Source organism: Aptenodytes forsteri, unplaced genomic scaffold (genome assembly GCF_000699145.1).
Source record: "Aptenodytes forsteri isolate BGI_AS27 unplaced genomic scaffold, ASM69914v1 Scaffold82, whole genome shotgun sequence".
In the NCBI taxonomy this organism is placed as follows: Eukaryota; Metazoa; Chordata; class Aves; order Sphenisciformes; family Spheniscidae; genus Aptenodytes; species Aptenodytes forsteri.
The window spans coordinates 12,875,823-12,891,765 of record NW_008795490.1 but is presented as its reverse complement, the minus strand read 5'-3'; the positions used below and the strand labels follow the sequence as shown (position 1 = coordinate 12,891,765).

General features: G+C 40.2%; 1 protein-coding gene across 1 annotated transcript in view; it reads right to left on the bottom strand.

The window, feature by feature from the left end:
- The window catches only part of SAMD3 (sterile alpha motif domain containing 3), a 41,533-nt gene that overhangs the window by 21,375 nt on the left and 4,215 nt on the right, over positions 1–15,943 (bottom strand). Inside the window, exons 3-5 of the mRNA XM_009281586.1 lie at positions 14,977–15,087; positions 3,786–3,971; positions 3,392–3,476 (exon numbers count right to left, since the gene is read on the bottom strand). Of these exons, the coding sequence (XP_009279861.1) occupies positions 3,392–3,476; positions 3,786–3,971; positions 14,977–15,087 (382 nt within the window). The remainder of the gene's footprint in view (positions 1–3,391; positions 3,477–3,785; positions 3,972–14,976; positions 15,088–15,943) is intronic.

The following is a 15,943-nucleotide window of genomic DNA, read 5'->3' as shown; positions in this document are numbered from 1 at the left end:
TCAGATCTTTCCCCTTTCCAATTTTCCAAGCTATTTCATTTCCATGAAAACGTTGCAACAGAAGTGCTGACATTTCCAATTCAAAGTTTCTCCAAGTTTTTTATTACATCAAGTTCTTTACGTTCTGATTTTCTGTTCTTGGTCAGAAGAAAAAGCTAATTCTGGAATGTCAAGATCTCTCACGGAATGAACTTTCCCTTTTCTCAGCCAGAAAGCCCAACCGCCTGCCCCCACCCACCCGCGGCACGCACAGGCGTGCATACTTGCCGTGGAAGAACCCAGAACAGTTTCCACTGCATCCTTCCAGCAGCCAAGACACATCCATTTCTGGTGAAGGGCTCCAAACCATAAGACTCGCGAGTTAAAAATAAAATCGCACCACTGACAGGCCTTCTCAGGGCATCTCATTAAGAACTATTGCAGCCTTCTGCAGACCGCAGCAGACGCTGCGGCTGCTCCTCCACCCCAAAGGGTAAGCAATTGCTTTCCTTCTAAGCATGAATTTAGAGTTTAACTGAATCTAGGAACCGAGACATAGCACAGCAATAAATAAAGAGCAATAAATTAACGCCATTAACAATACAGTGGGATAGAGCATTTTGCACGGCAGAAAGGAAAACACCCGATGGCAGAAGCGAGCTCCAGCACGCCAGAAGGAACGCAAGATTTAGTACCCCAAACTACGTTCAGCCCTTTTGTTTTTTTGAAATGCATGCAACTATTCCTTTTTCCTGTAACTTTGACAAGAAATTAAAAGTCCGAATACTTGAAAATGTTTGTTGGCATTCCAAATAAGCTCAGATAACTTTATTAATCTACCAGTCCTGGAAACCATTATTCTCAGAGGCCTGCCCAGCTGAATTGCCATGTTTGGCGTGTCCCTTTCTCCAGCCTTACAACACACCAAAAGGAGGGGGTTATCTATCAAACACAGACATCTGTGCACAGCTGGTCACCCGAGGCTCCCTTTGGAGTCCCCAGAAAGAAACAAGAACTTCCATAGCGCTATTCTCTTCCCAATGTAGACACCAAAAACATTGTATGAACTGCATCTCCAGAAGTTTTTAGATATAGTTATTAAATAACTAATGTAACTAGCATTTTTGCTTAAAATACTACACTCGTTACAGTTTTCCTTTTCTACATTTAGCTACCAGTCCCCAAATAAAGAGCTTTCTGCTTTAACCTCTGAATTACTTTACTGATGATAGTTTTCTTAAATACTTTCACTGTACTATTCAAAAATTGTAATAACAACTGTCTAATTATTATAGATAAACAAGTTTAAGGTATTCAAAACCTCTCAATAAGTAATGCTTTACGTCCTACAAGACCTGTGATTCAATACTAGCAGGAACAGAAAGCAGCCATTCTTACAGTCCCATGCTAGCCTGAGGCAATTTTAAAAGAAAAGCCTACAAAAAACTTCACTTCTTTTGAGCTGCTGAAGACACTTTTTCTGAGAAAAGAGGAAAGAATGGTGGTTAAGGTATTCAAAACCTCTCAATAAGTAATGCTTTACGTCCTACAAGACCTGTGATTCAATACTAGCAGGAACAGAAAGCAGCCATTCTTACAGTCCCATGCTAGCCTGAGGCAATTTTAAAAGAAAAGCCTACAAAAAACTTCACTTCTTTTGAGCTGCTGAAGACACTTTTTCTGAGAAAAGAGGAAAAAATGGTGGCTAGCCAATTTTTTGTTGTTGTTGTTCATTTGTTTCTTAAAGGTATATGAATTCAGTTTTACTGCAAACCTCATGCTAAGTAGCTGTGCGTATGTTGTAGGGTTTGTTTTAAGCTGTTGCTGTTGTAACGCACATCTATCTCAGATCAAGAAAAAAGAAGTATTTATAGCCTTTACGATTGTGAAGGAAGAACAGAATGTCTAACAGTAGGGCCAATAAAAATAGTAATTCATCCTCACCCCCTCCTCCAAACTTAAGCACACAGACATACACCTTTAGTGCATTTTTTCCTGCCTCAAGCAATAGAGAGGGGCTGGCTCAGAAGCGTTAGGCTAGCAATATTGCAAACTGCTAATTCCAGCTTCCTCACTTACTTATGGCGGTTTCTGCCAGATATGCTTTCTAGCAAACATGAGAGAAATATCAAAAGATAAAGAACAACTCTGAAGTCTCTGCCCCATCACACAACTTCTGCCAGCACCAATTCTGGGATCAATCTGGGAAGCGATGAGCCATTTCCCAAAGAATGGAGCTGTAAGTAGTTTCACTCAGTCTACAGTCCTGCTGCAATGAAAGCCCTTTGAAAACCTTGCTTAAGAACCTCTGTTTAAAAACAATTTTTAAAAGTTAAAGGCTGTAAAAAGGTCTTTGGACCCACCCGGAAGGTCATTCCAGCTCCCCTTCACAAAGGGAGCCAGATGAAGCTGTAGCGTCACCCAGGACCCTGGCCAGGGACCCCCGCTGGAGTATTCAGAGAGGAATCCTGATTGAAAATAAGGGTGGACTGTAGCTCTCTGATCCTTCTGCTCCCTCTCTCCTTTCTGAGATAAGTTTGTTTTCTTTAGTCCCTTCCCTCCTACAATGCCTGGGCTCAGGGGAGAACTAGAATAGCCACCCCTTAATCCTCACTTTTTTTTTTAAATTCTCAAAATTATTTTGCTTTCTGCAGTAAGTGTACACAAGATACGTATTTATATACGTTTAAAGCTAACAATCCCCACTGAGTCTCACAAACTTTTACAAGACGCTATAAAAGTATCACATGGCAAAGCAATGATGTGAAGGTAAAAGGTTAACACTGCCCTTTGAGACCACAGATACGTATTCTGGATCACAAGAGTGAAAAAATGTAGTTCAAATTTAAGTCATCTCCTTCCATTGCTTTCCGTTACATCCCCACTGAGATCCCAACCAGTGTTTTTAAATTTTTTTTTTTTTTTAATTAGGCCTAGTTTCCCAACATACCTAAACTAGTAGTATTACTACATGTTGTAGCTAGATATCTAACACAAAAGTGATTATAATGCATTGCAAGAGCATCAGTCATATGTTAGTCCTCATACAATTTTCTAAAGGCTTGGCTTCTTTGTTTTTAAAAACAAAACTATGTCACATTTACTTAAATTTATCCTTTGGGGGAAATCAATCCAGAAAGAAACTGTACTCAAAAAGCAACCAGGGACTTCATGTACAGGTGTACATGATCTCACAGTGGCTTTGAGGAATCACTGTGACTGGATTAATCTTTAATTAATATAATGAAATAAGAATGTGATTTGCCAAACCTGTCAAAGTGAAGCTTACAGTGCTGAATAGAGTCAGTAAGTATATAAGAAATTTATACTTATTTCCTCTGAACTAGGTTATTTTCTTGTGATCGATTGGGGGGGGGATTATTTCCGTATTTTTCAATTTTACAATACTTACAAAGCCATTCCCATCTTCATCGAGGAATGGGTATGCTTGCAGTAGAGCATTGACAACAACGTTATATTGCTGACTGTTTGGATACCTGTGCAAACAAAATGGAGATGTAAAAGAAATAGTTGGTATTCTAGACAGTATTAGACACTGGCTGGAGTCTACAACTGATATACATCAAACTGACTCTTTCCAAGACTATCGATTCCCCTCCAAACAGCAAAGGGAACAGCTTTAAGGTTCGCATGAAATCTTCCTGTTTGACTTCAACAGGTTCCAGGCCCTTAGCCTCCTCTATTTAAGCAAGCATATTAAAGAGAATGGCTTTACATCCATTTGAAAATTTACTTCTGCAGCCAATAGGTAATGCCCCCAAATAAATCTAACGATGTTTACTCACAGTGATCCTTCTAGGTATTTTGTCATGTCTGCTTGCAAAAATTCAATAATCCTTATTCGCATACTGTGATCAGGGCATTTTTTTTCTGCTAATATGCACTTGACATCGTAAGGGAAGTCTGGCAAAGCATAAGAACTCGTCCACTGCAATGTCTTGTATCTTGCAAAAAATGATTTCAGATTTTTTCTGTAAAAGAAAAGATTATATCATCATGATTGCGTCCTTCTTCTATGGGAACGCAGGCAAGAAGGAAAGAAAAATACAAGCAAAAACTCAACACAAAGCAAAGTTACTGCTACAGAAATTCGAGGCTTGCTTTCTTGGTTTCTCCATAAAGACTACCTACAAAAGCTGCAATCAAAACATATGGGGTTAAAACCAGATGTCAAATGCGAAATGTTTTAATCAGCAGACACTAGAAGGTGGTCACTAACTGAAAGCAGAAGGCAGAGCGGAGGAAGTCACTGGGGACTTGCTACTGTTGCAAAATAACTTTATCTGTAATCATTTATAATGTGTTTCCTACCAGTTCTGCTAACTTACTAGCAAAAGTAAGTAAACAACTTAATTGAATAAAATACTATACACGACATTAGCTAAGACTGTCCTCCCAAAGGGGAAAGCATGGAAGGGATGACGGCGGTTCTCAACACACGGGTGAAGGCAGTTACCAGCACAGCGGCTGGAACAAAGCGGACACAGCCTGTAAGCACCCACGGCTCCCGTCCCGAGAGGACCATCAGCACTGTTTACAAATGTCACACCCCAGCTGGGGCGAGCCTGGGGCAGGGTATCACCACCGGCTACCCCAGTGCTTCCTGCCTCCTGAGAGCCTGCCAAACCCTCATTCTGAAGGAACACAGGGAAAAGTAGAGATAAATTGAGCTGGAAGTCAATCAAGTGCCACCCAAAAGGTGGAGTGGTTCTGGCAGCCCTAGACAGCTTCCCAGTCACAGTAGTCCAGACCAGAGGTGCCAAAGACAACTAGAGTCCTGTTACCTATGTGGTATCACTGCAATTTATGTTTGCTTTAACTTAAATTGCAGAGAGCAATTTGGAAACAGCTATCAGGCTTTTAAAAGAATTTTTAAAACAAAATGCTGTCGCTATAGATGACAAATGTAGATGCTAACATGGTATAAACATACAGATATCTATATCTGAATTAATCGTCTGCATTCCCTTTATATTCGCTGAGGAGAGATAAACATCGCTGAAGATGACAGAACAATGAGAAGACACCTACATCAGACCAGATGTTCTCTCTCATCTATTTCTCTCCCCTAATTATGAAAGAAATTAAGATAGTTACCACAGTTGTTGAAATCTACACTGTATATGTCTCAAGTTAGGAACCCTGCACTTGGTAGGTGAAAGCTCCCACACAAAGATGTGTGGCTGGACTAGGCATGCTCTGGTGTCCCTCCCAAGCTGCACTAGATTTTGAGTCTATGACAGTTATGGAGGGAAATACTGCTAGACTTCAGTCAACACACACAAGTTTTCACTCCTAAAGGTCTCTATGGTAGCCTATAAATAGGAGCTAGGTATATAAATAAGAGTTGCGAAGAGTTTTAGCAAGGTCTTCATTGGAAGGTTTTGCTATCCAGCCTCTTCCAGATAAGGATGTAAAAAAAAAAAAAAACCCAACCAAAAAAGCCCAAACCACAAAAAGCCCCATGGTAGCCAATATCTTTAGGCTAGTAAAATCAACTGCAATACCAATGGATGAGCATTTGCAATAGCTTAATTTACAGCGCTTTGAAAGATTATATCTGGGAGGCAGATTATTTTAGACCCCTGTAGTTACAGTAATATCCTCAATACCTTCTTGAGTAGATTACCCTGTAACTCTCAACCTTGTTGACCTGGTTATGCTGCCGCACCATCTTGGCATCTTTTAATGTAGGTTGGTAGCTTGCAGGCTGGTAAAAGCTTTACAGCCATGATATAACTTTACCAACGCCAACACTACTGCAAACTGTGATGCAGTGCTGAAAAAGAAAAAAATAATTTGGGTACTGTCGTCTGATCCTCATAGTTATGTTAACAGCAGCAGCAGCACTAACAGCACTACCGTGTCCCCATGCAAAACAGGTACAAAATGGCCAAGGCTGTTGTCTCTCTAAGCTCACCAGATTTTATGGGACACAGATGGTTAACAGTAGATGCAAACTGTAGTGAACTTCTACTAGTACTTTACGGTCTCAAAAGAAGGAAAAGCTGTGCGAGAAGTGACAAACATCCACACAGACACATTCATGTCCTTTTTTGGTGATAAATTAATACACAAATGGGAAAATAAAACCAAACCCAGATTCTGAAATCACTTGGAAATCCCTCCTATGCAAATAAAGTGCAGATGTTCAATGTAGCATCAATGAGGAGCTCTGCAGCCTATGAGTTTGAATACTGTGCTTCCACCAACTTTACTGATGAAAGTGATGTAGCAGACAGGCTGCAAGTTACTACATACTATGTTCAACATGCTATCTTTAAACTAGCTCAATAACGTACAGAAGTTTAAAACGTGCAGTAATTTGTGGCTGAGTAGCGCTGAAATTCCTGTTGTTGCCAATACCAGTGAAGCTGAACTGCCATTTCAAAAAGTGGAACAGTTTAGCAGGTTCAGTTCAGGCAAACTGAACTGTACTCAGTTACTTGAAGAAAATAAAATTTTCTTGGAGTTGGGATGGCTAATAGCCAGGGAGGCATGGTAACTCTCCCCTCCACCAGTCCTTTCACGTTTGCCAGTACAACAAAAATACTCCAAATTCCATTTCTCTTCAGCCTTGCCCAACACAGAAAACACTTCCTTGCTGTCCAAACAAGATCCAAAAATTCCTTTAGTCTCCACAGTGCAAGAGATTAAATATTTTACTAGCTTTTGCTGAAATCACTGCTGTTGGGCAGTCATGTTAAATATGTGCAGTAATATTTTACAATGAAATACAAGTTGGTTTGAAAAGAGACACAACTCCACACTAAACTTTATCCCCAGAAATGCTCACGTGCAAACTTGTTTAACTAAAAGAACAATTCAGTTACACTGTACGTGCACTGCTATTTATACATATAGCCAAGACCTTTCTTGATTGTGGAGAACGGCATTACAGCTAGAGATTTAGGTACAAACATACATAGCCTGTTTCTAACCATCCTTCTCTGGTCTTCTAGCTAACCTGAGACAGAGGTAAGATCAAGATCCCAAAACGCAAATTACAACATCTTTTCTTTTCTCTCAGTTCTTGAGATATTTGATGCTGCAGCTAAATCAATCCAATGGCTAGCTGCTGCCAAATATCAGTCCCCCTCTCCCCCCACTGTCACGTGTCTCTACCCCTTTGTTACTGGTACTGGGAAGCCTCTAACCATGCAGCAAGTTACTTCAAGGAGCTACAGTGATGAAATTCTTCATTTTTCTTCTTGGTTTAGTGTTCTCACTGTTTAGGTCCCCAAAATAGCTGCCCATAAGGTGAGACAAATACCAGCACAGAGGAAGCAAGCTGGTCTCTATGTTTAGCTGCAGTATGGAACTGCATCCTAAGAAGCATCTCCTCAGCAAGGACACAACTAATCACAGAGCTTTTGACCACTCAGCTTTTGCAGATGACCACTTTACTCACTGCACTAAGTCACAGCACTCCTTCACACAGCTATTTGTTTCTCTGGCTCTATTACAGCCTTACACTGCTCACACACAGCCTGTTTACTGACACACAAAACTGTAAGAGAACATCATTTTGGGAGGAGCAGTTTGTCTCCTTCAGCTGGCAAAAACCCCTAAAACAAACCAACCCCCCAAAACCCCACCTATTTGCATTATATAACCCCTGGGATCCCTAATCCCAGGAAATATCTTGTTTTACTGCTAAAAAGGCAAAGATTTTACACACTTGCAGCATCACCCGGATCATTCGATGAAGGTTTTAGATCATGGTCAGCACGGTCAGCGTCTTGTGCAACCTCATGCAGAGACACAAAGCTGCCTGAATTAGCTGTTACAAGTCAGTAAAAATAATCTTGGCATCAATACAGACAGCTCAATCAAGATAGCTGTGCAAAGTGCAGCAGAGACCTAGAAACAGGTTCAAACACTAGATCATATGATTTTGGCATTTTTAAGCTTCTGAGCATACTGGTAAGAAGGATCAGTTTCCTGTATCTATTTAGTTCACTTTAAAAAGTGACTTAAAGGACAGCTGAGCACATGCGTAAATACACTGCGTGCTACACGCTTTTCTCATTGTATGTCTACTTTACTAAAGTCCATGAGTCTCTGGCACCCATTGCGACATCTTGAATCAGCTTAGGTCCCAGTAACTCAGAGGACATCACAGTTGATTAGAACCTTGCTGGCATCAATGGGTTACCACGTTTGGCACGTGAAGATAAAACTCAGCACATGGGTGGAGCCTCAATAGATTCCCATTTTTCACAGGTGAAGGTCTAGCCTTTCCCATGTCTACACCAAACATCAGCAAGAGACTCCTGTCTGAAGATTCGTAGGCTGGAAAAGAGTCCATGTCTACAAAGCCAAGGAAGAAACAGAAGAGAAAACAAAACCTGGAGCTTGCAGATGTGAAGGGAAAGAAAAGTCTGTAGCTGTAGAAAATGTTCCGTTTCACTAACACATGTATTACATGCTTTCAACTTTATGACAATATTTAAGGTTGTAAAGGTTATTTCCATCAAAAGGAAGAAATTACGACAGATGATGAAATATCAAATGAAACTTTTTCCCCTTTCAATAGTAGGATAAAATAGGGCGCTCTTTTCTATTCGCAGTTCCGAGATCTGTGCCTAAAAGATTCCCATACTTCCCTTCATGTGCTTCACTGCCGTTTCCTACTTTCCAGCACAAATGCACAGTCTCCCAGTTATTCCCTAAAGCCTGGGATTTGCAGCCTACCTCGTGCATGATGATATCTTTTACTTTTTCAGTTCCCACTAAATTAGGGGCAGGTATCCCTTAGACTGAGAAAGAAGCTACCTGCAGCAGCGTTAGCTTCAGCAAGGCTAGGATGCGGGAGCTGACAGACACACCGTAGCTGCCCATTTCCCAGAGCAGCTCCAGTTTCAGCTTTTCCTGCAGTACTCTTGCTATAGAAATCATCACATTCAGTACGAGCACAAAGTTATTTTAAAGCTGATTAATTTTGTCTGTAAGCTTGTGAGATGCAGACACAGCCTTCTTTTAGAGGGAGTCACGATTTTTTGACAATTTCCATTCTGAGGAGCTGCATCACGTAAGTGAAGGCTCTGCACTTCCACCTCATGTGAGGGCAGCAGCTGTAGGTTACAGATGGGGGGAGATAAAGAGTTCCTTGGGGAATCTGACTGACAGAACTGCCAGCTAAATCAGGCCATTTTAATGAAACAGCATTTATTTGCATTCACCCATGAAAGACGTGTTATACTGTATCCAAAGAATTTTATGTATTTAGGGTTTTTGTTGTTGTTTTTATGACTTTGCTAGACCTTAACAAGGCAACGCAGTTAGTATCTCCTGCAAGTAATTTGTAAGACTTGCCTTATTTCTGGTGTGGAAGAAAGGAGATTTAACTTTTTTTTCCCCTGCAAACTTTCGTGGAAGACTCACAGCACCATATCGGTAAATTCAGCTCTGCTGACCTCAAGTGCTCCAAAACCATGAGTCCAGTTGCTTTGACTTCCAAAACATTGAGGCAACAAGCACAGAGAAAATATTATTGTGAGTCTTCTAGGTTTTTTTTCTTTAATTTAAGTTAGTATTCTTAAGCTTCCTGCTGCAGTGCAGACATGAATTGATGACTTAAAAAAAAGTGGGAGAAATTCTCACAACCACATAAATTGAAAACCTAAATTTAAAGAATCTCCCCCAAACTCTACACAAAACAAACCAAAACCCACAAATATAACATTTTTTATGAAGATAGAATAGCAATTGAAGTGAAATTATCAGGAATCATTAAAATAAAGAAGTTATTTTTCTATTACGATACATCATTCAACAGGGGAATCTACTACTGAAACAATAAATAGCTTCAGAAATATTGAGACAAATTCATAGAAGAAAGATTCAATCGATTACTGCTAAAATTAATGGGCTAGATGCAATTTATGGTTTTGGAATCCCTAAACATTAGCTGTTGTAATGGTATCATCAAAGGAAGCACCTGATTTCTGTACTTCTGAACAAAACAGACAGTACTTCCTTTCTTCTACTACTGACCATTGTCAAAGACTTAACATATTGAGACAAATTCATAGAAGAAAGATTCAATCGATTACTGCTAAAATTAATGGGCTAGATGCAATTTATGGTTTTGGAATCCCTAAACATTAGCTGTTGTAATGGTATCATCAAAGGAAGCACCTGATTTCTGTACTTCTGAACAAAACAGACAGTACTTCCTTTCTTCTACTACTGACCATTGTCAAAGACTTAACTTTTTTTTTTTTATGGCTGCTTTTCTAGTTTCTATGCAGAAACCTTAAGTTACATATAAGAGGCACAGTCCAGCTGAGATTTTCTTTGTAGGACTATAGCTGCGTATGTGTATATATGCATACATATAAAAGTAATATTTGCTCTCTTGTGTAAAGGGAGCAAAATAATCTGAAATAATTGACTAAGCGACAATTTTTCAGGCTAGCTACTCTCTTTTTTTTTTCTTTTCTTCCTTTTTAAAGCACAAACATAAGTGTGTTTCTGATAAAACACATTAAACACAGACCAACAGCATCAACGTGTGGGTAATGGGGGAGCAAAGGAAGGAGCTCTATAAATATCATTAGCAGAATGACATGTCAAAACTAAGACACGCTTGAGATGCAGCTACCCAGTAGTCAGTGCAGTTGCCTGCAGTCCAACCAAACTAGATGCGAGACTGCCCTAGCTAAGGAGATGCACACCATTGTTAAGGTGGCTCCGTGCTCTGCTCACAAAGACTTAACTTTTTTTTTTTTATGTCTGTTTTTCTAGTTTCTATGCAGAAACCTTAAGTTACATATAAGAGGCACAGTCCAGCTGAGATTTTCTTTGTAGGACTATAGCTGCGTATGTGTATATATGCATACATATAAAAGTAATATTTGCTCTCTTGTGTAAAGGGAGCAAAATAATCTGAAATAATTGACTAAGCGACAATTTTTCAGGCTAGCTACTCTCTTTTTTTTTTCTTTTCTTCCTTTTTAAAGCACAAACATAAGTGTGTTTCTGATAAAACACATTAAACACAGACCAACAGCATCAACGTGTGGGTAATGGGGGAGCAAAGGAAGGAGCTCTATAAATATCATTAGCAGAATGACATGTCAAAACTAAGACACGCTTGAGATGCAGCTACCCAGTAGTCAGTGCAGTTGCCTGCAGTCCGACCGAACTAGATGCGAGACTGCCCTAGCTAAGGAGATGCACACCATTGTTAATGTGGCTCCGTGCTCTGCTCAGCTCCGGTCCCTATCAGCGGGGTGTTACTAGTTCAAATGTTGCACTAGTGCACGCTGGTGGGTGCCTGACCTGGAGAGGGCTTGCAGCAGGCAAGCCAGCTCCACTGAGGAAATGAATGAACGGCAGTTTGCAGCCATGCAGGCCGGCACGGCCATCTTGGAGATGGGAGCCAAGTTTATTTCCAAGTAAATCTTCCAATTCATTGTCCTTGGTATCAGCCCAAGTTTATGTGGGCGCCACCACCAATATACCATCAATGCTGGCAATGGCTTTACTGGTATATGAACACTTAGCAGGCCCAGGTTTAGTTGAGCACTGACCACATCTTCCAAATTCACAGTAAATAGAGAAGTTCAAGGCTGTCAAGGCTGGCCAGAAGATCTGTTATCTTGCTTGTGCACATAAGCCTGCCCTGAGCAAATTACTTAGGTGTTCAGACAGTAAATCTGCTACGCAACGCTCTAGAACTACAGAACACATTTTTATAGAAAGAATAAATGTGCAAATAAACCTGTACCAGGACATCACTCTTCAAGGAAAACAACTTGAGCATCATATTGGAAACAGTGAAAAAGGGATACGTTAGGGATGTCATTTGATAAACAAACACCTTGAGGAAAAGCAGACAGGACGTATAAACCAACCAATAAAAGGTTGGTTTTTCACAGTAGTGTCAGCTATTTACAAGTAATGACAGCCTCTGTCTTAGCAAGAAGATAAACACCAGGCTGCCAGGAGCCATCAAACTGCTGGTACTCCGATACAGAAAAGCAGGTATAGGGGAAATGTATTTATTGAATCGGCCTCTGTAGCTATCTTATTGTCTTCACAGAAGAGCACTGCTTCAAGATTAATCTTCTTGGGAGACTAACAGACAGACTGGCTGTTTTTACTTCTGTAGTTGCTAGCTAAAAGTTATTCCACTGGGGTAACCTGCAAACCTCATCGGGTCATACATATGCACAATTTCAATACAACAAAAATAAAAATTATACAATTGCTACATCCACTTACTCTTTTTTTGTGTTTAAACAGTCTTTGATATTTTTGTAATATTTAGTAATACAGAAGAGTGTATTGAACACAGTTGTTAGGACTACCTACACAGGAAACATACAGAGAAACTTTGAGCCAATTCACCAGCGCTAACAATCTGTAAAAGCACCGAAGAATTCATTTCAAGCAAAACCATGCCCACTATTGAAGCTGTAGTTGCATGGGTCTTTTGGGGAAAAAACAAACAACCCCCCCAAAAAAATCCCCAACCCCCAAAATTTTAAGTTCTTCTTTTTCAGATTGGATGAAATGAATGAGGAGACAGAGGCTACAAGTGTAACCCTGGCCAAATATCGATCCTTTGAACTGCACGTTTAAACCAACCCCACTGAATTAAACTAACAGAACTGACTGTTTTAACCTGGCAGAACTGACTCTAGAAGTGCTGATATGAACTGCTCTGCCACCAAATAAGTGGGTGAGGTGGGAACACCCTCTAAGGAAGAATGGAAGTCGTCATTGTCCTTAGCTGCTCTTCCAAATCTGGCCTCGCTGATGAGAAACGGGTACCCACCCTCCTTCTTACTCAGAATAAGGCAGTAGAGTGTTTTATTTGCAGAACCACCTCCCTGTATTACTACAGCTTCCCTTTCCCCATTAGTTAAGATGAAAGGCTAGGGGAGAGAAACACATGCACAGATTTTAAACATTCCAAACTTAAAGCAATGGAAAAAAACCACTAGTTGATCTAACAGAAATATTGATTAACGTTATGCCAAAATACAAAAACTAGCCACCATTAGCCTGATGTGAAAAACCACTTTTCACCATGGCACACAAGTCCATAGACTGGAACACGAGTGAAAAACAAACCAACCAACCAACCCACCCAGCTTTCAAAGTGAGTATATTAGCAGAATAGACAGGGGGGTTACTTTTATACTCTAGGCTAAGAAGCTATCATTATATTATAGTCAAAGCAACTTTTTCTGTTCCCATAATCAAATTCCTAAAACAAACTTCTTGTTCAACCCTTCACAACCTGCTTATAGCCGACATAATCCCCTCAAGCATATAAAACATTAAAATTTTCCATCGGTTGTCGAAAATGCAGTGAGTACTGTAAGGAAAGGAAGGCAGGAAGAAGATGAAAAAACAAAAAAATCAAACCTAAACTCTATAATATCGCATTTATCAGTGTGGGTCAAGTCATAGACCTATCTAAACAGCAGCATTCACCTCCAAAAATAGTATTTAGCTTGGGATGAACCTAGTGCAGCAGTTAATGGGTGCAAGGGCTGTTCAGTTCCATCCTCGGCCTCAGTCAGTTAAAACAGCTGTTTCGGAGAAAGACATTTGCCAGTTTCTCATCTGACCTTTAAAGAGAAGCCCTCATAAAATTTACTCAGGTCTTCAAGACTACAAATCATCACAGCTCCACTGACTTTTAGGGCATCTACTACTTCACCGAGAAGGGGCACTTCCATTTACAGCGGCAGACTTCCCTCCTCTTCTGCGCCTTCGCCCCAAGGTGAGCTGGCACTGCTCTTTCACAGCCCCCTTCCCTTAGCAGGCCATTATGGGCCTTTGAAAGCTACTACTGACAACATTTGCTGAGAGCATTTCCTAAAGCCAGTCTATTCTGGGTTACGCTGATTCACCCAACCCATTTAAAACTCTTTATAGAGCACAAGGCAAATTACTCATCATTAATTAAAAATAAGCATCCTTTAGGAGTACAGGCTAAAAACCATCATTGCAAGATCCTTTTAATGGTTTATTCCGAGGTTTTTAAGTAATTTAGGTTTGTTTCGCTGGCAACGATGCTCACAGAACCTTTGGGTTTGGGATTTTTGTTTCGTTCTTTTGAAGCACGTAGCAGGACTTTATTTTAAAAGCGTTAACTATGTGATTCACTAAGCCCTCTCCTCTGTTCCCAGACAGCCTTATCCCTAACACCTTGTTACTTTTTTAAAGGGATAAAATAGACATTTTTACAGAAAGACCTCCCCTTATCTCAGAATATCAGACTGATGGTGAAGCCATCAGTCACATCTATGGGGGAGAAATTATAGCAGGCAGGAATAAAGGGGGATAATGATCAGCAGAGAAAGCTTCACAAACAAGACGACAATTGCCTTGAAAGAGGAACGGCACTCTTGAACACTAACTGCCCATCTCAAAGGGGAAAAGCATGTGGAGGAAAAAAGAAAAAGAAAAAAAAACCCACAACAAAATCTCCTCTCTTCGCCTCCAGTTTTTAAGGCGACTCATTTTCATAGCCAAGGAAAATGAGTGTGCAAATGGAACCAGCATGCCTATCTTCCCAACTGCTATATTTAAGGTGCCTCAAGCACACGATTTTTTTTATAGCCATATTCCACTCTGTAGTGATTAATTTGCCAGATTGCTGTTAAAAACACATCTGTAAAAGAGTATTTTTAAAAACTAGACAAAAAAAGACAAACCTGTATCTTGCCCTCTGCATGAGGCAACATGAGATAGTGAGCAAGGACGGAGAATAGGAAAAAAAACCACCAAAAACCAAACAAACCACCATTAGACTATTTCATTCAGTCAGATCCTAATAAATTTCTGCTCCTGCCGTTTTCTAAATATACCTGGATATACCTGAACCTGGCCTCCAATAATTAAGATCACTTTTTGTAAGGTATCTGTTTAGTCTTAACAAAGCAAAAAGAAGTGTTTATGTCATTTTCAAAAGGTAAGGAAACTTTAGTAAATGCATTATAAACTCACTTTTGCTTTAGCACTCTGTGATCAATTAGTCCTTCTTCATTTTCAGTTGAGCACAGATATTTTTTCTGCTCCACAGGACCAGAAGAATTTAACATTTGTCTGTCAGTAGCCCTGAAAGAAAAAAAAAAAGGACAAAAAAGAAAAGAAAAAAAGGATTTTCCAAATTTTGTCAAGTTTTGTGCAGTTATAGAAAAGAGGTATTTTAGCGTTCTAAAATATCAGTGGCAGAAGTAGAAAAGGAGAAAGATTAACATATTGAATAGTCATGATTTTATGTGATGCTCACGTCTCTTAATCAATCTCTCAGTTCAATTATCAGACTCCGACAAGTTAAAAGGAAAACTGTAAATAATACTGCCTAGCGATATTCCAATTACTACACAGTTACAAAACGCAAGAAAACACCTTCTCGGGTTGCAGGAGAACTGCCGTCTCCATAGCCTGGCACCTCCTAATCTCTGGGAATAATTAACCAGTAGAATATGCAAGGGGTGGGGTGAAAGAGGATTTACACAGTATTGTAAGGCAGTTTCTATTCAACTAAAACCTTGAACACTTGTTTTTTCTGGAGGCTAAGTCCATCTCGCACCTTCAAGTCAGCTTTGCATTACTTCAACCACTCTAGAAGATCCCCAAATGCCACCTGGTCTCACATCCCGCTGTTCCTGGGTATTTGCTCCAACTCTAGCCTGTCACTAGCACCAAAAACTCCAGATACCAACTTTGGTATGTGCCAGGCCAAACCACTGCTTTCCATTTAACCTTTGCGTCCACCTCTCTCCCTCCTCATTTTCCTGCTATTTCTTCTTCTCCTTTTGTTGGTAGAAGCCAACATCAACAGTTTTACCCTGCACTGGGGGAAAGACAGACCTGAGATAGGGGCTACTATTACACTGCCAAGAAGTCATGGCAGCCATCAACCTTTTTTCTTTTTTTTTTTTTTGGGGGGGGGGGGGGGGGGGCAGCG